The sequence below is a fragment of the Rhea pennata genome, chromosome 1, assembly GCF_028389875.1.
Source record: "Rhea pennata isolate bPtePen1 chromosome 1, bPtePen1.pri, whole genome shotgun sequence".
NCBI lineage: Eukaryota > Metazoa > Chordata > Aves > Rheiformes > Rheidae > Rhea > Rhea pennata.
The window spans coordinates 71,195,940-71,222,879 of record NC_084663.1 but is presented as its reverse complement, the minus strand read 5'-3'; the positions used below and the strand labels follow the sequence as shown (position 1 = coordinate 71,222,879).

The window sequence follows — 26,940 nt, the reverse complement described above, 5'->3', positions numbered from 1 at the left end:
TTGTTGTGATATAACTTATATTTCCAGTGGAAAGAACATTTTAGCAATAGAAGGTATTAGATTTTATCACTGCTTTTTTTTTTCGTTAATTCATCTATTGAAAAACTTGGAGACGTGCAATAGTCAGTGCATTATTCTTTAGAAGCTCTATGCATCAGCAGAGCCATTAATTTTGTGACAAATACTACTTTCTGGTATCAATCTGTAAAGGAACTGAATCAATCTGATTTTTGGTTGATTCAATACTTAAATTCCTATGAAATGACTCTGATAAATTAAGTTGTTTTCTATTGCTTATTGGACAAATACACTTCAGTATGGACTACTTGCATAGATACTGCTTGGTTTCATTAATGAAGTATGGTATCCGTCTTAGCTGATCTTTACTTGGTTTCCCTAGCTGTTTCTCTCTTTTCATCTCTGTGTATGTCCATCCCTGTTTCTAACTCCCCTTAACTTTCTGAGATGATTTTTTTTCTCTTCTTTGGACTTAATTTTCCAGTTATACTTTTTCCTCTTCCATAAGTATTGTAAGCTTTTTAGTTTGTTATTAATTTGAAACAATTGACTTAAATTCTGAATATTTTTAAAATCAAGGAAAATACAAATTACCAAGGGGCATTCTGTAAGATATTTTGGGGAATCCAGTAGTTCTCTTCCTATTTATTAATCATAGTAAACTTCAACTTATATTTTCAGGCGTCTGAGTATCCAATCGTACTGTCTTTGGAGAATCATTGCAGCCCCAAGCAACAAGAAGTGATGGCAGATTATTTAGAAAGTATTCTAGGTGACAAACTTCTTTCTTCAGCAATTGATGATAAAGTGCCTACTGAACTACCTTCTCCTGAGGTAACAACATTGTATTTTTCCCTGTGAAAGATAGGGAAAAATACAACTTTCTGTAGTTTTTGTTCAGAATATTCTGAAACTGGATTAATGAAAGTTCTTCATCTGATGTCTGAAATGGATTTCAGATTGTAAACAAAATTAATTACACAACACAAAGAACCTATGAAAAAACAAAGTAAAAAGAGAAGGCAAAAATAAATCATGTGAGTTGATATGGAAGGCTATGTTTAAAGGAAAACTGTTTTAGTACAACCTTGAAACATACAGATGAAAAAAGATAACACTAATTTTTCAGAGCCCTAGATCTTCTGGTTCACATGATTCCAGTTTCTGGGGCTTTGTATATGGTAAACCATTGATTTTATTTTATATTCAAATGTAGTTAACTAAAGTTTGGGGGGTAAAATTTATTTTATCTGGAAACATGGCAGCTCCAGTAATGTGTCTTATTATTGTGAACCATGCTCACAAGAGAATCTACTTTTAAAGAGTGCACATTTATTTATAGGGAAGTTAAATGACTTGCCCAAGATTGTAAAAGTAAGTTTCATTGAATCTAAACTCTAAATCTGAGAGCTATGCAAACAACTGATTTTATTTGGGAAATTTCAAGTTATTGAACAAATGTGCTATAAAGAACATCTTTCAAAATTTCTGTTGATCTGTAAAGTCAACATTTCAAGATTAAACTGAACCATTGTCTTCAACATGATATGAAACTTCCAATGTTTTTAAGTTTTTTTTAAAAAAAGCGAAGCATAAATTTTTAAACCTTATGCTTTGAACCAAAAAGTCAAAATAATTTAAGTATTGCTTGTATCTATTTTTTTTACTAATTTATGTTTTGTTTTATAGACTGAGAGTATTTCCTGAAATTTGAACAAGTTATTGAAATGGAAACCTGAATCTATATTTTTTGTTCATAAAAATGGTGATGGAAACATTTCTTTGAGTTATGTTACCACAAAAGCATTTTTTCTTTCTCACTGTCCCTAGGGCAGTGTTTCTCAGCTCGTAGCTTGAGACTCTTGGGATATGAAGTTAGAAAAGGCAATTAGATGGGTGCTGAAAATTTTATTGCAAATTAAAACAAATTCCTACTGTTCCATTCTTCACATATAATTTTCTTTCAAAATCAAAAGAGATTTTTTAATGTCTCTTGCAACACAAACAGATGCATACTTAAAAAATTATTTAGGCTTATAACTGTTATCAGGGATATATTTTCTATACTTCCTTTGCAGAATCTGAAAAAGAACAAACAAAATGTTTTATTTCAAATAGGAATTCACCAGTCTGAAAAGATAGGAAACATTGTCTTAAGGAAAGACACAACATATAAACACATAACTATTTTTGTAAAAGATTTGTCATGAAAAAAGCATTTGTTTATTTTCTGAAGTGGCCTGCCCAGAAGATTTGCTAAAGTGTTATCGTATTGCTTTATTTTCTTAACAATGTTGTTATAAATATATTTTAATACATCTTAATAAATTACTCAATAAACCAACATCTTTTTTAGAGTTTATCACTGTATTTGTATATCTCACTATCTAATTTCAATTTGCGGCCTTGAAAATTGTGCTATAAACTGGAAAAAAAAAGTGCTAAATATGAGGCTTTGCTTAAAATCATCTCAAAGCATGGCTATATTCAGTCTCAATGCTATTCAAGGATCATATGTCCTCTGCAGCAAACACTGAATTGGTGTACCACATCTGAACAGCATACTAAAAATATTACTTTCTATGGGATATGTCCCCTACAGAATATTTTGGGGATTTAGGAAATACATACTTCATATTTTCATAGTTCAGAGCTTTCTGAAATCAGCTCTGTAGAAGCTTCCACACTTACTCATGACTTACTAGTAATATATGCTGTTCCATTGATATTCATTTTATTCAATTTTAAATATTTTAAAGCTATGTGAGATGTATTCCACTGTAAGAGTTACCTGATATCAGTGTTCTCAACCAATTCACAAAATAAGAGTGAATTTAATAAATCATTATGTTGAGAATGATAAGGATTAGGGCCATCTCCATTTTGGTTAGCTGGTCTGATCAAGCACATAAAAAAGTTTGGATTTTATTTTACCATGGAAATACTGAATTTGCAAATACAGTAGGAAACTTGACTTTTGGCTAGCAACCTTTTGGAGAACCATTTTTGGTCCATGATCAAAAGAAGTTGAATTGCATCACATCCGTAAAGCTTGGAATCTGATGCACACTGAAGGCCTGGATAAATTCATGTCATATGAGTGAGTCAGATGATACTCAACTTTAGTTCTGTCTGCTTCACTTAAGTAGCATAAAAAAAATGTTACAGAGCCATAAATGATCACTTTAAGGTGCTCTTAGGGTGAGAGATTCTCAGCTAAAGTAAAACAATATGCTTGCTTCCTGTATCAGTTACCATTCCACTGTTTACAATGCCAAGCAAGAATAGGGGAGAAGCTAGCATGTCTGCTGTATGATTCTATAGAAGTGCATCTGGTAATACAGTCACAGGAAAATAATTGCATGAGAATTGTTAATACTGATAACGGAGTAAAGGCACTTAACAATAATCTAAAAAAATCTAATGTTATAACTAAAGACTTCTAATATATGTCTAGTAGAACATAAAGAATGTTGGGGCAATTACATTTCATTGCAACTGCTTAGATGTGGGATAGATTCAACAGAATGGAAAAGTGCTCATTAACGTTGCTCATGTGCAGTAAATACACTTGCTCTGAAGCTGAGCATGGCCTGATATCCCTAACAGCCCATCTTGAAAAAAATTATTAGGCATAGGAAGATTACTAGTCAAAGGAAATGATGGACCTGCCTACACAATTATTTTTAATAGACAATTCTTAACAGATGCATTTATATATCTATAATATATTCATGCACAATATAAAAGGAAAGCTTTGAAATGGGTTTCCTTGTTTGAAACTGTCCTTTGTTACTCATCTGTATTGATGTGTGAACCTGGATCTGCCATTAGATATTAAATAAAAATGTTAAATAAATAGAAAATATAATAAAAAGTAATATTCTTAAAAGAAATTTTATATGATAGAATTTAGCAAAGCAACAGGTCCTAAGATTTCTTTGTAGAGGCCTGTTCAGCAGTTGTTACAGCCTACATCTACTCTTTTCACCTAGATTATTATTTTTTTCCTCAGTGTGTTTATTGTGTTTTTAATGTCTGTTCTAAATATTAATTTTAGATTATATTTTCTGCAGTATGATGTCTTTTTGTAGAATGTCACACCTGCTTTTATTAAAGAAAAATAAAAGTAGGTAGTAAATTGGTTATATACTAAAATATTCACTTTTGTTAATTATATTGTCGTACTAAATATGTCATACAAAAGTAGTTGAGTATTAAGGTTACATACATTTTAAGTCACTTTACAACGCATATATCTCTGTGAAATGAATTATTCTAAGTTGAAAAGTTAAAATATTCAGATTAGAGTTACAGTGCTTTCATAGAATCATAGAATCAGTAACTTTGGAAGGATCTCTCTGGAGATCATCTAGTCCAACCTCCCTGCTCAGCAGGGTCACCTAGAGCATGTTAGACAGGATTGCATCCAGGCAGGCCTTGAAGATCTCCAGAGAAGGAGACTCCACAACCTCTCTGGGTAACCAGTTCCAGTGCTCCGTCACTCTCACAGTGAAGAAATTCTCCCTCACATTCAGGTGGAACTTCCTGTGGTTCAATTTTTGCTCATTCTTTCCCTTCATTTGCCCTACAACCTTATTTACGTTCTTTCGTCATCTTCATCTTCCTTTTGTTTAGCTCTCCTCTCCTCCCTCTTGGCTTGTCTTAGCAAGGAAAGAGATAGAGAGCCTTCCACTCTTCGTTGATGTTGACAATCATTGCAGAGACATTTATGGTAATGGGCTCTGTTAGAGAGTATTCCAGCGTAATAGTATCCTAGGGACACAACCCAGATTCTTTATTTCTACGTGTGGCTCGTGTGCCTCTGAATGCAATGGGCATAATTCAGGTCCTCTCAACTGATTGGCTGCATCAGAGCAACTTAGTGATCACATAAGTTGTCACCTCCTGTCTTTGTGACCTGTGCTATTGCCTTCTTGGCTAGACTCTTTTAAACAACCTGCCTATGAAGGACGTGATCCCTCAGAGCTTTGGCCCTAAGCTAACTAGTTCAGCCCTTCCTCCCTTACCTCTCAGATTTCATTGGTAAGAGCCTTCGGCATAACAGCTTCACACTCTCTCATGGGACATAATCATTATGTTTCAGAGGTGGAAATCCTGATCATCTGACAATGAATGTTGGTCCTACTTTTACTTCTCCCATCCAGGGCTCATACAAGGCTTCTTTCTAAACCCACATCTCAGTGCTCTTCAGGGTCCAAATAGAACAATGTGTTTGTCTGTACATGAGGTGGAATCACACATTATTTCTCCAAATGCTACACAGAAACATTTGCCTAAGTTGTATATAGCCTCACAGGTTCTACTAGATCTTGGGGAACTGGGGATCTCTATGGATATTCTTTTCTCTTGTATTGTCTGATTAGTCTCCTACTTCCTTTTATAAGTAGGAGTTGAGCTGGACCTTTGTCAATTGAGATGTCTGTCCATGTCTGGAAGAAAGATTAAAGGGCAGAGCAAAGCCAGTCTTAACTATTTCCTTGGACTGCAGTTTATGCAAGTTGACTCACACCATTTTAAGTCTGTGTGAAAATCACAAGGAGACCCAGAAAAGAAAACTGAATGGTCACTGGAAGTTATTGATTTTTGCTTTCTTTCCACATCCCTTTTGCCTGAAACACAAAACCCAGAAAATTTCAGGAAAAGGGAACTGCTTCTTTGGCCTCAATCAGCTGATCACCCTGCGGCTGGATGTATTAGTACTCTAATTCCCTGGAATATTACTGTATTCTGTAGCATCTCAACAGATAGTTCCTCCTCCACATGATATCTGGGTGAAGTGGAGGAAAGAGAAATCATTTTGCACTATTTCATGTTTTCTTTCAGCCACACACCCCTTCTTCATTAAGAAGACCTGAGGCCACTTTTGTGCCTGAGAAGGCTTCACCAGTCTCTTCTGCCATGTCCTCTAATGTCCTTTCTGCCCAGATGTTTTGCCATCCAAATTAATGACTGTGGTGCTTTTAAAGAGATCTTATGAACTTCTGTTAATATTCTCTGAAGGAGTCCTCTGAGTCAGTTCACACATTAAATGATATTTGACATCACTGAGTGATATTAAATATCTCTACCAGTCACACCAATACTACTGGATTATACTGATACGTGACAAAATTTGATGTCTCGTGCAGTAACTTGTAGCTGAACTTAGAAAATATCAAAATCCTAGAAATGTGATCATTTTTTATTTATACTGCTGAATCCTTCCTCTCTAACGGATTTCACTACTGCTGAAAGAAAAGAGTAAGCCACAAACATAACAAATGAAAAAGACTTTAAGCACATTGATGCTTCTGATAAAGGTTTATTCTTCAGCTATTTTGCATTTTGTTACATCAAACTATATTACACTACTGACATGATATATACATGAACTATTTAGAGATATTTTCATTATTTGCAGTTTTCTGTCACAAAATTTTAAAGAGATGTTGATACATTGTTAGCTGAAAGTGAAGTGTCAGCAATGATTATTTTACAAGTCTTTAGTGTTTCTCACACAGCTGCCAGATCAATTGCTATGCTGTGGCTGTTCAGGACCATTTTTGGCCACAGTCTCCAAGGTTTCCTCTCAGTCATTAAAAGCATGCTATCTAAATGAAAGGACTTATTTAGTAATCTTGATAAAGATTCAGCAAAGGACTCCACAACTTTATGTGGCCTGGGCATTTTAAATCCTATTATTAGGGAGAAAACTAACTAACCCCATAGTCAGAACTGCTTCTTCAGCATTTTCTACACCAGTATCTTCTCAGTTACACAATTTAGAAGCTTTATTTCTGCAGTCACTGTTCTCCCAGAATGCATGAGCCTGGGTGAACCATATCAGTCCTCATTACAGTTCTCAATATCTAGATACGACATTTAAGCATATGTCTAAAAGATTTGTTTTTATACCACCTTTTCTTTCTTTCTCTGTACAGTCCTGTCTTGCTGAGAAACTGTCAAAATGTGATTGTACCTGGCTCTCTGTAATTTCTGAAAAATAGGTTCTTACTGACTGTCTTTAATATCTGACAAAAAGGTAATAGACTCATTAACCTGTGGTTATATTATTCAATTTTCAGTCTAACCATCTCTGAATTTTCCTCTCTCATTCCCTTATAGGGTTTTATAATCTTATTTCCTTGTTATCGAGAAAGCTGGAGATGATGATTTTCATGCGGAAATTCAATAGCAAGATTGCTTTAGCATATGTAATTCTGTTGCTTCAGTGGTGACTCTGGTTGGTGTTTTTTGACCTATAAGTAACATACATAAATTTCTAGATCAAGTCTTCATACCAAAAATATCTTTGCTTCTCAACATATCAAAAATATTTCCAGTTCACAGTCTTGCCTTTCAATCTGCCTATGGCACCTAGTCTATACAAAAATGTTAACTGAGAAGAAATAAGTTGAAAATTCAACACACCTGCATGATGACCTCAAAAATAACAGACACAGTATTGCTTATAATAAAATTTCTGGATTCTCTAGGTTCTAGTGAGAACTTACAGAAGTGTCTCCTGATTACTACATGGTCTCTGGGCATTGTACTGTACAGTGTTCTTGTACTTTACAGAGGTCAATATATATCTGTCACATTTGTTTCTGCACTGTTGTAACCCTAAAGGAATGTTTAGGCCTCTGTGCACTGTACAAATGTTTGTGTAGACTTTTATGTCCCTAAAACATAAATGTATTTAGTCACAGTTGCCACCTTCCTGATCATTCTGTACATTCTCCAGGGCTGAAAGTGAAAGGCTTCTGAGGAACATTGTTTTTCCAAAGTGTATTGAACATTATACCATCACCAGTTGTGAACAACTTCATGGTGTTGTCAGGCAACATCATAAAGTAGTCACAGACAATACCACTGCCATATTTTATAACAACCAGATAGGTTTGAGGTTGAAGTTTTATTTAGTGTATAAAAACAGATCCTTCTTTTGGGAAGGTATCTTCTCAGGGCTTTGTACGTACTGGCAGGGAATCTGATTGTGAGATCTCTGAGTGCACCACACACTAATCATCTTCTGCAACTTCTGTCCAACCCACCCACCAGGAGTTTTGCTGCCTGGTTACAAGGTCAGTTCTGGTATAGCACAGGGGTGTAGCCTTGGACCAGACTTTTGTGACAGCTGCTAAGTTGTGAGAAAGAGCCTTCAGCTGGGCCTCCACCCGTATGTCTTTTACACATTGGCTCAGGAGCTGCATTTAAGCTCAGGCTTTTGTCTCCAGTCTTTTCCTGAGCTACACTGTAAATATGCAGTGCCTACCCTTATATCTTTTTCCTGACCTTGCCTTGCTGGTTTCCTTGCCTTGCTGGTATTTCTGCACATGGGTACTGGTAACCTATGCACCAGTACAGGCTGAGGGCTGACTGGCTGGAAAACAGCTTTTCAGAAAAGGGCCTGGGGGTCTTGGCAGACAAATTGACCAAGAACCAGCATCATGTCTTTGTGGCAAAGAAGGCCAACAGCATCCTGGGCCACATTAGCAAAAGCATTGCCAGCAGGCTGCGGGATAGCATTATCTAGTCAGAGTTGTTGAGACCATATCTGAAGCACTGTGTCCGGTTCCAGAGTCCCAGTACATGAGAGATGTGGACCTACTGGACCAAATCCAGCAAAGGCCACTAAGATGATTAGGGGCTCAAATCATCTGTCTTATGAGGAGAGACTGAGATAGCTGGGACTGTCCAGCTTGAATATAGGAGCTTGAGGGAATCTTATCAATATAAATACCTTATATAAACACCTGACTGGGGGCAGAGGGCCTAAAGAGAACAGAGCCAGACTCTTCTTAGTGGTGTCTGGTGAAAGGGTTAGAGGTGCTGGGCACAAATTGAAGTACCGTAAATTCCACCAAAGGAAAGACTTTTTCTACTATGAGGGTCATCCAACACTGGAAGAATTTGCCCAGAGATGTTGTGGAGTCTCTATCTTGGAGATATTTAAAACCTAGCTGGATATGGCCCTAGCTGTAGCTGACCCTGTTTTGAGAAAGGGGGTTGGACTACATGATCCCAAGAGGTGCCTTCCAACTTCAACTGTTCTGTGTTTCTAATGACTTGGCCTGACTTTGGACCTGCCTTGTCACTACAGACTTGTCTGGTGTCACTGGATTGCTTGGCTACCATCATCAGACCTGCTCTACTTATCTAACGCATGCCCTTGTTGCCGAGGTCACTGCCCCATGCCTGTCTTGTTGTCATGCTCAGCTCCTGGCTTGCCTTTCCCTGTGGTGATGCTAGCCCTTGCTCTCTGACACTGAAGGCATTGCAGATTCTTCAATCATGAGTAGAAGATAGGATAACAGTGTTATCTGCAACATATTTCATGATCAGTGACATCCCGAAATTGATTTTTTTGCCTTGACAGTTGCTAAAAAATGCAAAATCTTCTGCACCAGAACTACTCTTTCTCCAAGACTGCCATTAGATGGTCTTCTTTGAATGCATGATTGGGAAAATCAGTGTATATTTATACTTCCCTTATATATGATGGAGTACTCAGGTAAAGCAGGACAGGGTATGGCTAATATTGGATGCATCTGCATGATCCAGGCAATCCTGGTACCAAAACCTCCTGCTTCATTCAATTTAAGAACTCACAGCAATGAGTAAAACTTGGGTAAAATTCATTGCCTGGATATTAGTTCCTTTTATCTCAGCCTTTATTTGTTGAATGGTTTTCAGGCTTAACTAGGCTTATTCTTTCCTGTTAGATAAAATCTTATGTGATAATGCCCCCAAGAAAGTGCACCAGAAAAACATTTAAGGAAAAAGGATCCTTGGTGCTGTTCGTTAGTGATCTAGTGTTCACTTGTGTCCTTAAAATTTTAGTTTATCTATCAGATTTGTCCCCTGGTTAGGTATTTTGACATTACATCCCTCAACAGAAGGATATTCTTGTTTCACTAATTCTATTAGAGATATTTTTCACTAATTCTATTAGGGATATTTCTGAAAAGTTTGACTAGATTAGGTTCTAGTAGGTGAATAAGAAAGAAATTTTTTTGAAATGTGTTTTTAAGAACAGAATGTTTCTTAGAGCATATAAATTTTTAACAAAAGCGTGTGTCATATTTTCACTTCAGCCAGGAAATTAGTCTGCCAGTGTCACCCCTACCAGTTTTCTGCAGCTTTGTTACGCATGCTTTGTCTTTTTATATATCCAATAGAAATTGGAATCATCTTGAGTCATCTTTTTGAAGTATCAAAAAATGCTGATACTTTTATAAATAATAATAAATATTTTTATAAATAATGGCTGTACTTAACAAAAGTGTCCTGCTATTTCCATTCAAGATAAATTTTGTCAATGCATTGAAAACTTCGTTCATGTTAAGGATTCACAAAAGGTGTCCCATCTTTATCATGTATTGGTACTAAAGCCGGTAGTATAATGCTTGAAGTAGAAAATCATGTAAAATTTTAAATTATTTTTAACGTTGTTACTTAGCCAGGTTTTCAGGATTTGATATTCCTCTTACTAAGCACCTGAAGAAGTTACTCAGGAGAGAAGAAGAGGGAAGAACATGCAAAATTTAAGTAGGAGAAGCATTTCTTTCATTTTAATGGTCATATCACAATTCCATGATTTGTTCTCTTATGTTTCTGTGATCTGAATTCTAGCCCTTCTTACATTACTTCTATATAGTCTTCATGGTAGTTTTGTCTCAACCATTGCAAAGTACTTGTGATTTTGTGCTGGAGTCTTGTATTACTTCAGCTGCTCTGATTTATGTTGTACTTTGTTATCCCCATCACCTGAACCAGAGCACTTGTTTAGAATGAGAACTCAGTATTGTTACTTTAAGTATTTAAATCAAATTTTCCAGCTGAATGTATCTGGAAGTTTTTGCCTATGCTAGTCTGAAAGTGTTCATTATGTTGTAGGAAAGATCTGTTTGGCCAGAAGCAGATTGCAATAATAGCTAACCAAAATCACTGAAACTGAACTAAAATGATTATGTATAACTATGTAGTAAGTATATATGTACTTTTAAAATTTTTTATATTTTATATTTAAACTATAAGAACGAAGTTATTGTGGACATTCAGACTTTCAGCTGATGATCTGCTGTAAGGTTTAAACATTTGTACAAAAAAGGTGCCACATTATTAGCATGCTGATTACCAATTAAAGTATACAAATTTTATTTAGTCACTGATTTTGTAACCATACCTTTATTATAATTCTCTTTGCAGATTTATTTGAAGCTCAGACTTAAAATGTATAGCATGTCTTTTTTAGTTCATGGTTCAGTTTCAGTGATTTCAGTTAGCTATTATTGGGATCTGCTTCTGGCCAAATAAATATCAAAATTTATCCTTACTACAGAATATTTTCTGTAGTAAGACATTCTCTTTGAAAAGAAAGTTACAATTTTTAAAAGTTATCTTCCATGAAAAAAATGAAATGATTGTCCTATCTCTGGGTATTTACATCTTTGCCAACAGTTTATAACATTTTAGAAAGCATTTGCCTTGAAACATCATGGCCTATTTTTATATGATAACACAAACTATAATCTTTTTTACTTAAATAAATGTATATACTCAAGGCACTAAAATATCCTTAGAAATGTTTTCCTTCCCTTCTATACCAGATCTTTTCTGATTTTTGGAATTAAATCTTATCTATGAACATCGAAATATAAAACCAAAAGGGAACATAGCTATTAAGCATCAGGAAATATGAAGATAAAATGGAAAATTCAGAATTCTTTAAAATATAAGAAGTATTACTCATATTAAAGCTGTTCTAAAAATATCACAGAAAAAGAATGAGTGAATCAATAAGTAATGAAGGAAGTGTTAAAGTGCATCTGTATTCAAAGTCACCCTTGCATAGAGATTAATCAAATCTTACACCACCATGGCATTGATAGAAATTAAACAAAGGACATCTCATCCACTTGCACACTGACAAACTTGATCCGAAAAATACAAAATCTGAAGTGATAGGGCAGTTATCAGCAATGGAGATTACTATTTAAATAAATGGAATGTCTATTTCTTGCACACAGCTCTAGACATTTCTATTGTAATAGTTATGTTTCTATCTTTCATGCTTTTCATATTTAGTTAATGGATAGCTTAGAACGTGATATTTGACACAAACGTAAGTTCAGTTATGCTTTATTTAATATGTACATATTTCTTGATTGTTTTTTTAACCTTACCATATGAAACTTAAGAGGGTTGTTGTGAATTCCTTTGTCCAAGAGTCTAAATAAGTCCTGCTACTCACTTGCAACTACCATGCACAGAGGTAAAGATGAATATCTATTATATAATGACTGTTTTACAATGAAGTTTATTTCATAAATGTAAGTGAGAAGTATATTAATAATAATCAGATTTATAGATTAGAGCTAATCTTTTTGGAAATTCTGTCCTTTAATGAAGCTTCCTAGGTTCTTTATTATAGAAGTTATGATCTTAATTATAAAATAGTAGTAATCTTTAGTGAAATAATGAGCATCTACTAGATGAAAAAAAAGAAAGAAAAAGAAAGGATCCTTTGGATAAATCTGTAGCTCACCCAATCTTTCACTCAATGAAAGCGCATTGTGATTAATGTAAATGTTCCTCCTTTATAGTTGTCTTAAAACATACATATATATAGCCTTCTCAAATTGCCTTCTTAAGTTCAATATTACGTTTTATGTAAAATAGTCATGGGTTTGAACACTATACATTATAAACTAGGTTTTCATTTGATTGCAAAATTATCACTATGTCCATGACTGGATACAATTAGGTTTCTTTTAAAAAATGCTGTGCAACATCATGGCAAGAGAAAAATACATGAGAAAGATCTTCTTCATTAAAAATATTGAGAATTACAAGGATGTATATAGCATTTTTAAAGCAATAGGCAGGTTGAGTAAGCTGTTCTCATTGATTTGGAAGGGAAAATTCTGCTTCCAAGTCAGTAATCTCTGAAAACTGTCATTCCTGGGTGGCAATAGCTACTAGTAAAAAGTTACTGATTATGCACATTCATGTATTTATCAGTAGGAATTGTATGATTTTTGGCTTTATTTTCTCTAGCAAGATTAATAGTGCTCTCAGTGAGAAATAGTCCTCAGTTTTATATGAAATATGCCTATTTAGAGATGACACATAAAATAGAGAAGCTGCTTTGACAACAAATTACCAAACTCTGTTAAACTAATATCACTGGTCAGCATGAAGGCCCACTGTATCCTCAATGCTAATGATGTAATAAAGTTAAACTTGCTGTACAGTTCAGATGTGCACTAATGCGCTAATCAAATAGGGTAACAACTTCCACAACTGCGAAATTAGCTAAAAACCAGTTTCAAAAAATCATCAGATAAATGTTTATATGGTTATATTTGAAAATAAATTCGCAGTGAAAAAATACACACCTTGAGTCCTATCTGGCCATCACATCTGACACCTGCTTTACTCCTTAGCTTAATCTTGCTCATAGCTTCACCACCTATGTGTCTGTGTGGTAGAGGGCTTTTTTTGTCACCTGTGGTTAGATTTTTGTAGTCTATGGTGTATTCTGATCCCCAAACTCTGTTTTTGAGTCTTTCTAACTGATAACCATCTTCTATCGGTAGTTGAAAGCAGATTAAGCAATTTCTTGATGTGAAAATCTATAATTAGTCTATACATAGTTCTAATTATTACTGTTTAACCTCTTTCCCATAGTCATTAAAATTCAAAATACTGATAAAAAACAAAAAAGTTGGAACACTTGAGGAAACTGTTCTCAGGAAAGGTCATGACAGTCATGGTGAGACAGGAGAAATTGTTGAAGAGCTAAATCCTTCTGAAGAAGAAGAGGCAGATGAAAAAACCCCGGTTTACCCACATGCTGATTCATCAAAAAGAAAATATGAAGATACATCTTCCCCTCCACCTAGAAAAAAGCCAAAGGTAAAAACCCTTTTTTCTCAGCTGAATTTGGAAAACGCTGGGGGTACATCTGTGTGGGTTTTTTTTGTTTTGTTTTTTGTTCTTTTTTTAAGAAGGATTTTTTTATTTTAAAACATAGAGTAAATTTAAAAGGTAGGCTTTAAAATTATTCAGAGTAATACATTTCTAACTAATATTTTTCATCTTAAGGTTTTCAAAGTTTCCTGATTCTTACAAGACACTCCAAAGAAAAGTGGAACATAATTTAGTATCCAACCAATAAGCAACTCTTCCCTGTTCTCCCATCCTAAATTCCATCTGCAGTTTTCACAGTCAAGTCTTGTGCTTATCTTAGGCTCTCAGTACTGCAACAGGCCAACATAGCTGCACAACAGCTCTGCTGGGCTCATGGCCCTTCTGGCATGGAGGATAATCAATGTTCTAGTGGTTCCTAATAGTGAAGGACAATTATCCCTCTATCTGTTCCTTCCTGCAGTTCAGCAGCCTGTCCTGGAAATTTTGAAGACGTGGCATTCATGTATTTTCTTGCAATCTGGATTTATGCCTGAAATTAAGTGTAGACTTCTGGCTGCAATAAGATTTTTTTAAAGCACTTAGGATAATGGAAAGGACATATTTGCATTTATGATGAAAAGACTTAACATTAAATACTACTTCTCAAAGATGCACTTTAAAAAATAGATGCAATTTCCTTTTTATTTTCTTTGATATTCAGGCTGAACTCATTTTTTTAAAACCAAATTGCAGTCCCTCACCATGGATATCTGTTACTCCATTAGTTTTAAAACTGTTTTCTTCAAGTTTTATAGGCAGGCAGGAAACATCCAGTATCCAGTGATTTTTGCACATCATGCTCTGATTATCTAGATACATATAGACTGACAGTACTCCTCAGGATTTTCTGTTTGTGCTGACAGGCAGTGGGTTCCTCTTTGGCTCTATCTCTTAGTGATTTGAAGGCCAAGATCTTTGCTTCTGTCTTTCCATCAAATACAGAGAGATGGCAAGGAAAAATCTGAGGATGACTGGAGTCCTCTTTGAGCAGGGAAGGCCAAATTTCTGGATGATAGAGTCAGATATATTTTAGATATCTTGTTGCAACATCAAAACATTTACCACACACCTTAATATCAACAACCACAGCAGAAAGTGTGGTGATGTTTCATAGGCAGAAGAGGTCAGGGTTTTGGGGTTCCTCTGCTCAGTTGGATGGTGGAAGAGTGTTGAATGCACACCCAGGATACCCTAGAGATGCTGTTGGCTCTGGCTGGGTCACTGCCTGCCCTATCCAGAGAGTCAAATTATCTAGCAGTTCTCTGCTAGTATTGCTCATCAGGAGCTATAGCCCCAGAATAAGTAATGCACTTCTTGTGTAGTTTAAGGGCAACAAGGTGGCAAACCCTATCATTATTTCAGTTAGGAATTTGTCTTCAAAAGCTTTAATGGACTGTAAACATCGTTGACAGTGTCAGCTCCTTGCTGACTACTACCAGTGATTAGCTCACAGGTTTATGTTAAGTGATGAGGTCATAAAATACCTCGATTTAAGATATAAGAATGTAAAATTTCAAAGTCACTTCCCACCTTTGTTCACCTTGGCAATAGAATAAAACTAAACAATGAAAATAGCCAGAGAACTTTCCCTCTTAATTAAGAAGAACAGAATTTACCTTACTTCAGAGCAGTATGTGGAGTACCATTCCACTGAGAGATTTGCTTGGCATGGTAAAACATTATTTTATCTACATTTTTTATTTGGTTAGAGCTACTGATATATACCCTATCTCCTATTCTTTATCCTACTGCCTACTCTTCCCCCCCCCCCCTTTTCCAGTTACTTCCCACTAGTATATATTTTCTAGCATTTAAGGTGTTTAGGAAAATAAAACAGAACATGTATTTTAGATATGAATAAATGTTGAGAGTCATAGTAAATTACATTAGTGTGTATACCAATCTCAGAAGCAGGGAAATGATAAAGCTATCCTACAGAATGCTGTACCAGGAGGCACAGGAAATATTCCTCCATTTATCTCCCATCAACTGTAAAGAACATAGAGACAATAATCTTAATTGTCTCTGGCTGAACTGTATTTTTATCTTATTACTAAAAGTCATATTTTAGGCTTAAATATTCACTAACTGTGATACATTTTTCAAAGCTTTATGCATCAAAAATGATCTTAACAATCTGGATTGTTAAAAATAATAGTGAAATATGTGATAATTTAATGTTGTATATTCTTTCACTGTTTCATATTATTATTTCATATTATTATTTATAGATGAAGAAGATAAAGATTGCCATGGAGTTGTCAGATCTTGTGATTTATACCAAGTCTCACAAGTTTGTAAGCTTTGAGGAGTCACGAGATACTCAAAAGTGTTATGAAAATAATTCAATTGGAGAGTCTCGAGCACGAAAATTTGTAAAACATTCAGGTATTTTCTTTTCATTTAATCAGATGAAAGCTATGATATTGCTATGGTTCATTTTTTAGGCACTGGGAGAGTTGATAAACTTTATGAAGCATATATTGTCCAATTCTATTTGGTGCTTTTTTATAACATTGTTTTAGAAATATTTGCACTGAATTTTTACATTTCTGTTGTTTTTCTAAGCAAAAGTGTAACTCAGCATTGTTTTAAATTTGTATCATTTAATAAAACCAAATATTAACATAGTATAGAATATGTATGACAACATTTTGATTTAATTTTTCTGCATCAGATGATTTAAATGCAGCAGTTAATATTGAAAATGTATGGAAAAGGTTTTTTTTCACATTTAAGGGCTATACTCCACTTTGGAGTTGGACATGCATTATCCCTAGCTTTGATGGTAACTGCAGAGAAGAGAATCTGCAGAAAAGAATGACTAAATCCCAAAGCAGGCAGTTTGCTTCATTGGTCCAGATCTTTAAAGCAGGCCAAGCTGGATTATTCATTCTGTTTTGAGGTGTCTCTATTTGGTGTAGGCAGTACAGTGCAGCCTCTGCTGCTTTAACTCTAGCTGATTGCCACCTGACTCAAGGGAGGGTTAAAAACAGAGTTCACTGGCCACGAGAATGAAGTCTGCCCTGGGAGCATCCATGCAGGACTAGCCCAGCTGCCATCCACTTCTTTCTGGCGATGATTCGGTGGTTGGTTATGAGAATAATGCCAAATCACATTAAAACAAGTATGCTCTTGCCAGCTATCCATAGGCAGAGTCCTCTCTAGTCTGCCTAGCAAACTAGTGAACATAAAAGTAGTTTTTAAAATAGGACTTTAGCCAAATCTCAAGGTGGCCTGCATATTAGCCTTACATGCAGAGAAATACCTTAAAATATATATACATTAATAACTATATACTGACTATGTCAAAAAAAAAAATTACTAGATCAGTTTATTTATTCAGATAGGACTCATTTCAAATGCAAAGCTATTAAGTAAGTTTGTCTTACCCAGGTTTTATCATTCTGCTTTCAGCTTCTGAGTTTATTGCACATACTGCAAGGTTCATTACAAGAATCTACCCCAAAGGAACAAGAACGAACTCTTCAAATTATAATCCTCAGGAATTTTGGAATGTCGGGTGTCAAATGGGTAGGTACACTTGCAAACACTTTTGTATTCACAGCTATACAAATACAAGAGCTTTTTCTTATTGAAAAGTTTTATGGGGGGATATAATATTAGTTATATATCTTACCTCAGTGGCATCACTTTCTTTTTCTATTGTCTAAACTTTCTATTATCTAAACTTCCCCTTTGATCTACGTATCCTAGTAGTTTTGCATCCTAGAATCCATAAATTCAGATATAGAGTTACTTAAACAATTTTTTCAGTTATTTGCTTTTGTAATTAATTACAGTTAGTACTTGTTTAGAGCTATAATCCCACCCCAGATACCCCAGATTATTATTAATTCATTGATTCCTTTAAACTACTACAGAATATTTTCTATATACTTAGAGAATAAGGAATATTTGCAGTATACTAGGAAAAAACATTACTAAGAACAATACATTGAATCTTATTTTGTACTACTCCCAGCCTTAAGAATAGGCAAAGCATGGTTTTATCATATAAAACACTATAGCAAAATCATGTACATATGCAACCATATACATAAAAAACTTTCAATAGCTAAAACAGAATTTTCTTCTTTATCTTCATAGAATTTCATTTTTTATTAACAATTCTATGATATTTCTCTGTGGCTTTCTGTAAGGAGAGTCTAAATAATAACTCATATTTTACAGCTTGCCTGTTTCAGCTGATATTACAATGTTAGATATATTACCTTATGTTTTGAGGTAAAAGTGAGCATGTTATGCATTAAGCACTGTACCACTAGACAGGATAATTTGCAGTACACCTTACAAGGAAATTAAAATAGATTACATTCTTTTCCATTCTGTATTAATCCAATTTCACAATCTCCATGCTTGTTTGTCAGCTGTGTTCAAGGTATGACTAGAGCATCTTCATGAGGAGAAAATGGGAATGGTAGTTTATCCTTTTTTAAAATTGCTTCCTTACTCAGCTGAGGTCTAACCTTCTTTATAGTACTTTGTAGTTGGCAAGGAAATAGAAGAAACTGCTGATTTTGCTAAAGATAGAGGCTGTTGGAATTCAATTACTTTTGCTTCCTCCTAAGGATGGCCCTATAGCATTGATTTAGAAGAGGTGATGGAAAGGTATATATGTGTTATTTAGGATTTTTTTCACAGCAGTGTAATCCTCATCTGGAGGATCTTTTGGATTTTTCACCTATTTTATGTGACCGGGATATCACAAATGCAGCCAGCATGGGCACAACACTTAATATTGGTGACAAGAATTCCCAGATGGTGATAAGCGGTACACGTGCCCCTACAAAGAAGTACTCAGATGCTCCTGATCAGCAGAAGACCAAAAAACAGCTGGGAAATGCTGCTGCTGTCTCCAGTGACTGTATACAAGCAAATTAAATTTAGCACTTGCATTTTCTGTACAAAGTTTATTTTTAACCTGAGCAATGAAATAACAATAGCTTTTGTTTATTTTCAGTCCAGTTTAGTCTTTAATTTGAGAAGGTTAAAAATAAGCATGACTACTCAGCAGGCTTTGGAAAACCTCTTACCTGTAAGCACTTATAGCTTTAGATACAAGCTTTGCTTCGTCTTTTTGTTCTTCAGTTTAAAAGATCCTCAGTTACAAAATCTTCTTCTAAGTCTTTCTGTTCCACCTTCTTCAATCTTAGATAAAGTAGAGAGTTAATCTTTTTTGCAGCCATAAATATTCTGCCTTTTATTCTTACACTGAACCAAGGGTGCCTGAGGGAACTTGGGGGGTGAACAGGGCAGTTTGCCTCAGGCTCCCTGTTTGGAGAGGTAATAGAGGTGTTCTCAGCTTGTTACATTCCACTACCTGCTCATACAGAGAGGGTCACAGCTTTGCCTTTGCCTATAGGGCCCTGGTGTTCCTATGTACCCTTGCTCCAGCCTCTCTTTTTCACATGTTTCCTTTCTAAGCTCCCAAAATGATTTCGAGTTCCAGTTACCTTCTCAGAACTGGTGTTAACAGTGTGCTATTTCCAATCAAATATGCACATGAGTATTATTTAACATTAATATTATTCAAATTAATACTTAATTTATATTTAAATGACTGGTATGTAATATTTCCCCAGCTACTCTCCTACAACTATTGAACTTAAAAGGAGCATCATGCCACAGCTTTCACTGTGAGACTGCTGTTTCCATTTCACTGGCCCTGATTGCAAGCAGTGGAGGACTGCCTCAATTTCTTACTGTGTGCTGTGCCACCTCAACATATGCCATGCTGCCAATTCCACATGGTTGATCTAATGTGGGAGGTTGCCTGAAATCATCCAGCCAGAGCTTTCTGTTCAACAAAATAGTTGAACCATACTCAGATCTCAAAATCCTTCAGTAGTTGTCCCATTGTTTAACTTTGGCCGCTCATACTCACTGTTGTAGTGATATATACTCTTATGACTACAACAGATGTAAAAATTACTAGTTAGTATAACTTTGGTTTGTATCTGTGTCATTATACGTATTATTTATGGTAATGATTTGGTCTTTGGTGAGTTATTGCTGGAAGCAGCTCGCTGTCATGACCTTACCACGTCAAATTTGTTTGATTGCATTCTGCCTTCATGGTTTATCCTCACTTGGCCAACATGATGCTATCATGCTATCATGAGACCTTTCACATGAGCTGCTGTGCTCTCTTGAGTAGCTCACTCAGTATTAAAGACCAGCAAGATTGTTTCATATTTCCAGGGAGCACTAGACAGAGGTGCTTCATTTTAAAATGAATTTATCACTCAGGCCAAAAATATTGCAGTTTACTGGTTTTGTTTGCAGCTTCTTTTGGAGGAAGCCTTTTAATCTCTATACTGATTTCTGTAAAGAAGATCTCACACAGGACTGAAGTTTTTCAAACTGACTACATTTACTAGTGACTCAGAGTAGACTTTAATGCCAAGTCATTCTGAAAATGTGTATCCTAAATGTATGATTTTTACTGTATGGGGGGATGTGGGCCCATTCCTGAAAGTATTAAACAGGAAGTGGTTAGATCTGCCCTCTTGGTCACATCACTTCTTCATTTAAAGAAACATTTCTCTTATGGGTGTAGGCTGATTATAAGCAAGTCTTTGCAAATATTATTTCCAAGGCATGTCAGATCTAATCTTGATTCCCTAACTTGTTTTAGATAAGTGTTTGGCAGAAATATGACTGTGCTCCAAACTGCAGTTCTCAAAACTCCACTCAGTGAATCTCATGCTGATGCCCCTCCTCTGATTTAAAACAGACTCTTTTTTAAAATTTTGTGTCTGTGCTATGTCCATATATTTCACATCCTGTGTCAGCCTACCACTGCACTCTCCACCCCATAAACAGAATTAAGCCCTTCAAGGTCCCTTTAACTACTTCCCCAAAAATTTCCACAGGACTCTCACCTTTCTCCCTCACCTATTCCCTCCCCTCACCTCCTTTAATCCTCCCCACAGCTATGTCACCCTCCTCACTTACCCTTAGCTTCCCTTAGCATCCCTAACTGTTCTAGCTGAGCAAAGGAAATATCTTAAGACTTGTCCTTACCAGCAATTTTCTCTAAACTGCTCAGAACATACTAACTCAAAGCACTCTGGCACTCCGCTAAAGCAGGCTGAAATGGACCTACAGGTTTAAGATTTGCTGGGATGGAAGATGAGAATTATGTGATTGTGTACACATAGGAAAAGAAAGAAAAAAACCACAGTAAAACATACGGAGTTTCCTCAAACTCACTTTTGGATTTCACCATGTACTCACTTCCCAGTCTCTGAAAATTAAGGCTCATAGAAACAGGATAGATTTTGTGAACAAACAGGTCTTCTGGAGAAAAATACCTAAAATAACTTTTTATGGTCTGAAAAAATTAGTATGCCTCATTCATAGAACTGCAGCACAGCACTGGAAAGAACTGGTTTAGCATATCCATATCTCCTTTTTATTTACTAAATAAAATGGAAAGTAAAGATTTATGCATGGAAAGAAAATTCAGGACTGTTATTTAAATAAACATATATCAAATGTATTATATTTCCTGAGAAAAATAGAGCAAAAAACAAAACAAAACCTGAGTGAAAAAAAGAGAACAACTTAAAGAATACCCTTTCAAGTATGTCCTTTGCACTGGTGCAATAGAAAACATTTTCCTATATATTATAAAAGTTTAAAGGAATGACCAAAACATGTCATAAGTTATATGAAAAAAAATCAGGGTTTGGCAGGTACAGAACTGTGTGTTTAGAAGAGCCTAAATGAAGCACATGTTTTCTGGAGCACTCATATAAATTTATATACCATTGTGAAAGTGCCACTACTTGTATGATGGATTTTTTTTTTTTATCAAAGTTTTGTTTTTGGCCTGTAAGACAGAAATGCTGTTTAGCAATTTTGTCACATCTGTTTGTGGCTAAACCTTGTGCTCAATAATATGGTAAAAAATAATGCATAGAAAGATGGGCCAAAAGGGATTCTCTAGCTAGTTCTGATTTTAACCTCAGAAGATACCTAGGGAAAGAAACATGGTTATTTAGATCTTGTTACGTCCTATATATGCAGCTAGAATTGGCTGTCAGTTTGACCTTACTAGACTTCTGAGTGAATGAAAACTTGAAGAACAGCCAGGATTTGGAAGCTGTAATAGTGAAAACAGAGAGCAGAGGCTCATTAATTTATTTTGGAATTTTCAGTTGTTGTATGTTTGCTGGGAAAAAGTATTTTCCTTTCTTTCTGGACAAATGGCAGAACTAGAGAAAATAGATTTTTTTTCCTGAGATAAATTAAATATATGGTGCTTGATCAAGGAAAGATTAGAAATCCTCACAACCTTATTGAACACTACATTAATTTCTGAGTATGTGACGGAGTGTCAAATATAGCAATGGAATTTAAGAAATAGTGGTATGGAATTTAAGGAAAGCCACTGGCTGTTCCCTTTAAAAGACTGTGGAATACTACTTTTTCTTATATTTACAGATTTAATTAATTTTCCAGTGTAGTAATTCTTTATTCTTTGTAATAACTTCTATTGAATTTATTTTCTAATATAGCAAAAATGTAAAGCAAGCATTTTCTATAATGTGAATTTTTTCAATAGTCAATGCTGCTGCATCTGAAGCAAATTTAGAGTATCTATTGCATTATAGTTTCAATTGTTGCTGCTTGAAATTCTGATTTCTGAAGTGACATACTTTAGTATTTTTATTTGTATATCTTGTTAGCTTATTAGATTGCCTCACTAGCTCTTCCTAGTATGTGATACTGGGGTTAAATACTGGTGAACAGCCTTAATCTATCACTGTAATCCTTAAAACTTTGCAGATGACTGAAAAAAACAAATACATCAAAGCTTTTAATCTTTATTCATTCTACACCTGAAAATGTAATAGTTAGTCTTGAGCCATTAGGTAGATCCTCAACTATGTTTCCAGAACTGGCTCCAGATTTTGGCCCAATCTGAGGTAATGCTTCTGCTCAAAGGCGGAGAATGAATTTGATATTTTGTATGGGTCATGGCAAAAAAACATTACCAGGCTGTTCTGTATAGCTGTCCTTTCAGACTTGACCTCTTTCTTTGGGCTCTCTGTGGCCTTATGCTACAGCTGAGTCATGGAGAGTGTACCACAAGCAGGAGAAGAAACATTTCCTCCCAAGCCAATGAATGCCCTCAAAGAAAGAAATGTGAAGACATAGACAAGCTTTTTTTGGTTGCCAGCTCCCCTCCCAGCTGAGGTTTCAAGGATGAGACTAGTCATCACAGAGCAGCTGCTGGTTTACAGAAATGGAGGTCCATGTCTATATCGTTGTTTTTTTTCACAGTTTGGTTTTAAGAATCTAAAAAAAAAATAATCTTTAGGGAGTGGAAACTGGATCTTGCACAATTGACACATAAATATTATTAAACACTTTTGAATGGTCTGTTCTGGAAAGATAATGTCAAATAATCAAATGAGTTTATTATTAACGAAGTCATATAGATTAGGAAAATAATTCACACCTCTAATGTTTTGCATAACTGCAATGATTTATGGACCACAGTGAAAATGGTTGCTTCACTTCATATTATTTATTCTCAGATGTTCCCAGCCCAATGGGACAGCTATTAGAAACAGAGACTCCGACGATGTGATTAACCTCATCCTTGAGTATGGACCCATTTTTGATTACACTGTTCCTTACTTCACTGACTAGAGCCTTGATTATAGACTGGCTCTAATGGGACAGCTAACACGTGTAGGCACCTACAAGTTAACCGAGAGAATATCCCCCTTACGTGTGAAGCTATCTGAGCACATTCACCCTTCCTTTGGAAAGGTTCCATGGTCTGGGAGGTGTTCGGAGTAAAGGTTTCACGTGCACTTGGGTTGCCGCAGAGCCAGCTTTTTCTTATGCGTGTGTGTAATAGATACTGGAATGTCACTTAAAAGACAAGAAACTCAGAAATTTCTTTTTGTCAGTATATGGTTGACAGTAATCACAAAATTGTTTTTCTGGCTAGCTTCACTATATCCATGACTGAAGACAATTAACAGAATTCTAAATAATGTTATATGAAATCTAGTGATTTTAAAAGAAAGGTGGGGGGAAAAGAGCATCAGTTGCAGGGACACAGTTGCCTCTGAACATCCTTTCTGATTTTGTTCTAAATGCTGTGCTTGAGAGCCAAACAAAAACAAGAAAGTGAAACTGATAACACACAATGTGCCAAGAAACACAATGCAATCAAAAAATAATAATTTTAAAAAATTATCTCTCTCCGGTGTGAAATAAATGCAATGAAAATGAAAAGCTACTCAGACCAAAGTGTAATTTTCAGGCATATTAATTAAATAAACAGTTTAGGTTTTTAGCTTTGATAGTTTATCAGAAATGCATTAGGTAGTTTTCCCATGAGAACTTCGCAAGAAAAGATCCTTGACTGTAACCGATTGTAGCTATACTTGGTAATGGACGGTGAATTATTTTTAATCATCTAACATCTTTCTATCCAGTACAGCTACTTGTAAAATAGGAAAAAGGGCAGCAATCATTAAAATGATCACGTTCTTAACATTTCTAATTGAATTGATCCATACATTATCTTTAGAACTACAGTATTGAATTGACCCACAGACAGGATGGGCTGGCTGGCAGTTTGCATGTTCTGATCCTGATGTGTCAGACAGTTATGCATATGGCTCAGATGAGTATATCTTTTACTATAGCAGAGTATCTCATAAGTCATTCATAAATTAAATATCTGTAGAACAAGAACATCTGTTTCAAAATATGTCAGTGATGAGCAAAGCCAGAAATGCTACTTAAACTTAGTAAAAGTTGGAGGTTGAGTAGATAAAACCCCATTTTATTCTGCAGTGAGAACTACATCCAGTTTGACCAAATTCTTTGCATGTAGAAAAAAAAGATATAAAAATGAGAAATGTATTAACACAGTTTGTATGTCAAATATATACTACTAACTGAAGTCCACTGTCTGTTGTAAGGAAGCAAATCACTTTATACTTGAGAACATGTCTTCTTCTGGTAGACAGTAAACCCTTGTTCATGAGGGCTGAGTGGGATCTCACCCATTTGCTGGCTTGGCAAGAGGGATGGAGCAATCTGAAGATTTTAAAAGCACTTAATGCCTAAGGTCATCGGGGTTGTTAAGGATGTTTAAAAGATGGCTTTGAAGGATATGTTTACAAGCCTGGGTTTACCCAGAGACAGCAGTGGGGATCAGAGTGATGTGTTAGATAGGACCAGAGGAGCAAGCAATGCTCAGGATTACTGCAGCCTGGGTAGGCTGCCACACTTCAGCAGAGAGTCTTAACCATGCTTGAAGACTTTCTAGTTATCAGAGAGATCAGGATGAAGAAAAGATGTTTAAACATCAGTGCATTCCTCCGTTTTCCTAGATTACATGCTCTGGCCTTTTGGTGATAGAGAACATGCTATATTCCCTACTTCTGCTGTTAGTGAGAAGGGTTCTCAGCACATTGTAGTAAGCGCTGGTTTTCTCTTATGCAAATTCCATCAGAATGCATTTTAGACTGAATATTATTTTCAAAAGGAAACATTATTTTTACTTGAGGATATTGTGATAGTAAATGTATGCATAAGGCTTAGAAATTAATATTATATTTATCATTCAGATAATGAAATTATTATCATATTTTATTTTGATAAAATTTATTACTAATAGAGATCATCCCAGTGTGTATACTCCTCCTGTTAAATGAGTGTTTGCTGCCTAGTATATCTAACAACCAACAATTCTTCTTCATATGATAGTTTGTCCTTCTTTTAGATGTCTTCAGGTGGTTTCAAACTAATTTAACGAATGAATATCCTCCCCTTTCATTCACTTTATGAGCCATCTCACATTTGGTTAGTATGCCTTACATTTAGGCTGTGGATGAAATCTTTTAAGAGCCACCTGCCTCACTTTGGAAAATGTGATGTGGACTAGTCAGTCATGTAAGGACTTCTGAAAATAATTCTGTAAATTTGGGCAGTAAGAGAGTGGCTGCAACTGCGATCTGGATTAGAGGATGAACACTCTGCACATAGCTCAGAATGGGATAAATGGAGTATCTTCAAATTCAGTGTCATAAATGAGCCCATAAGCAATGACAAAATAAGCTGTTTCATTAGGATATGGGTCCTGCGTTCCTTTCAAGTTTTGGATATGTAAGCCATAGTAGATAGTTTTCTGCATACCTGACACTAGTGAGTCTTCATCTGGAAAACTGCATCGATCGTGAGCAGCCGATTTTAAGGACATAGGCAGACTGGAAAGAACTGAGAGGACAGCAACAATCCTGATCAAAAGCTCTGAAGTGTGATGGTATGTTTCTTTAAGCCCGAATGGGTGAAATAAATTCCAGGGACATGACCATCAGCACTGAGTGCCTTTTGCAAATGGTATTCTGGGAGTTTGTTTAGAATTCAAACATTCTGAAATGGATTTTAAATAGCACAAAATGCAGTTAGCTAGCTCATTTTAGAGAAAATCAAGAATAAATGTGTGTTTATTCATTTAAAAGTCTTCCCTTTTAAATGCAGAAAATATATTAAACTTCAAGTTAGTAATACAGCTAACAGTACCAGAAAGCAAAAGAGAAAAAAAGAAAAAAGACAATAAAAACGTCCTGACAGAGGGATCTTTTTGAGAGGCAGCATCACAGACAGAAGACATGCAGCTTTCCTCAGCTGCCTTCAAATCATAGTCACTTAGGAATCTCAGAATCCCAGTTTGCATTTTCTATTTCAAAATCCTTTGCTTTTAATCTAAACATCACTTTATAAACACCTACATCTTGAATGGTAGTGCCCGTGGAAGGTGTTACATTTGAATACTTAACTTGTACTTGGTTCTGCAGGACTGACTAGAGTATGCTGCTTGTGATGCACAGATTTGGGCTTAAATAGACCCTCTGTGTTCCCCTGTGTGTTACA

General features: G+C 35.5%; 2 protein-coding genes across 2 annotated transcripts in view; one reads left to right on the top strand and one right to left on the bottom strand.

The window, feature by feature from the left end:
• The window catches only part of PLCZ1 (phospholipase C zeta 1), a 57,313-nt gene that overhangs the window by 20,024 nt on the left and 10,349 nt on the right, over positions 1–26,940 (top strand). Inside the window, exons 6-9 of the mRNA XM_062591269.1 lie at positions 700–852; positions 13,720–13,947; positions 16,233–16,389; positions 17,419–17,535. Of these exons, the coding sequence (XP_062447253.1) occupies positions 700–852; positions 13,720–13,947; positions 16,233–16,389; positions 17,419–17,535 (655 nt within the window). The remainder of the gene's footprint in view (positions 1–699; positions 853–13,719; positions 13,948–16,232; positions 16,390–17,418; positions 17,536–26,940) is intronic.
• PIK3C2G (phosphatidylinositol-4-phosphate 3-kinase catalytic subunit type 2 gamma) overlaps positions 23,301–26,940 on the bottom strand; it is a 275,977-nt gene continuing 272,337 nt past the window's right edge. Inside the window, exon 33 of the mRNA XM_062591246.1 lies at positions 23,301–23,334. Within this exon, the coding sequence (XP_062447230.1) occupies positions 23,314–23,334 (21 nt within the window). The 3' untranslated portion in view covers positions 23,301–23,313. The remainder of the gene's footprint in view (positions 23,335–26,940) is intronic.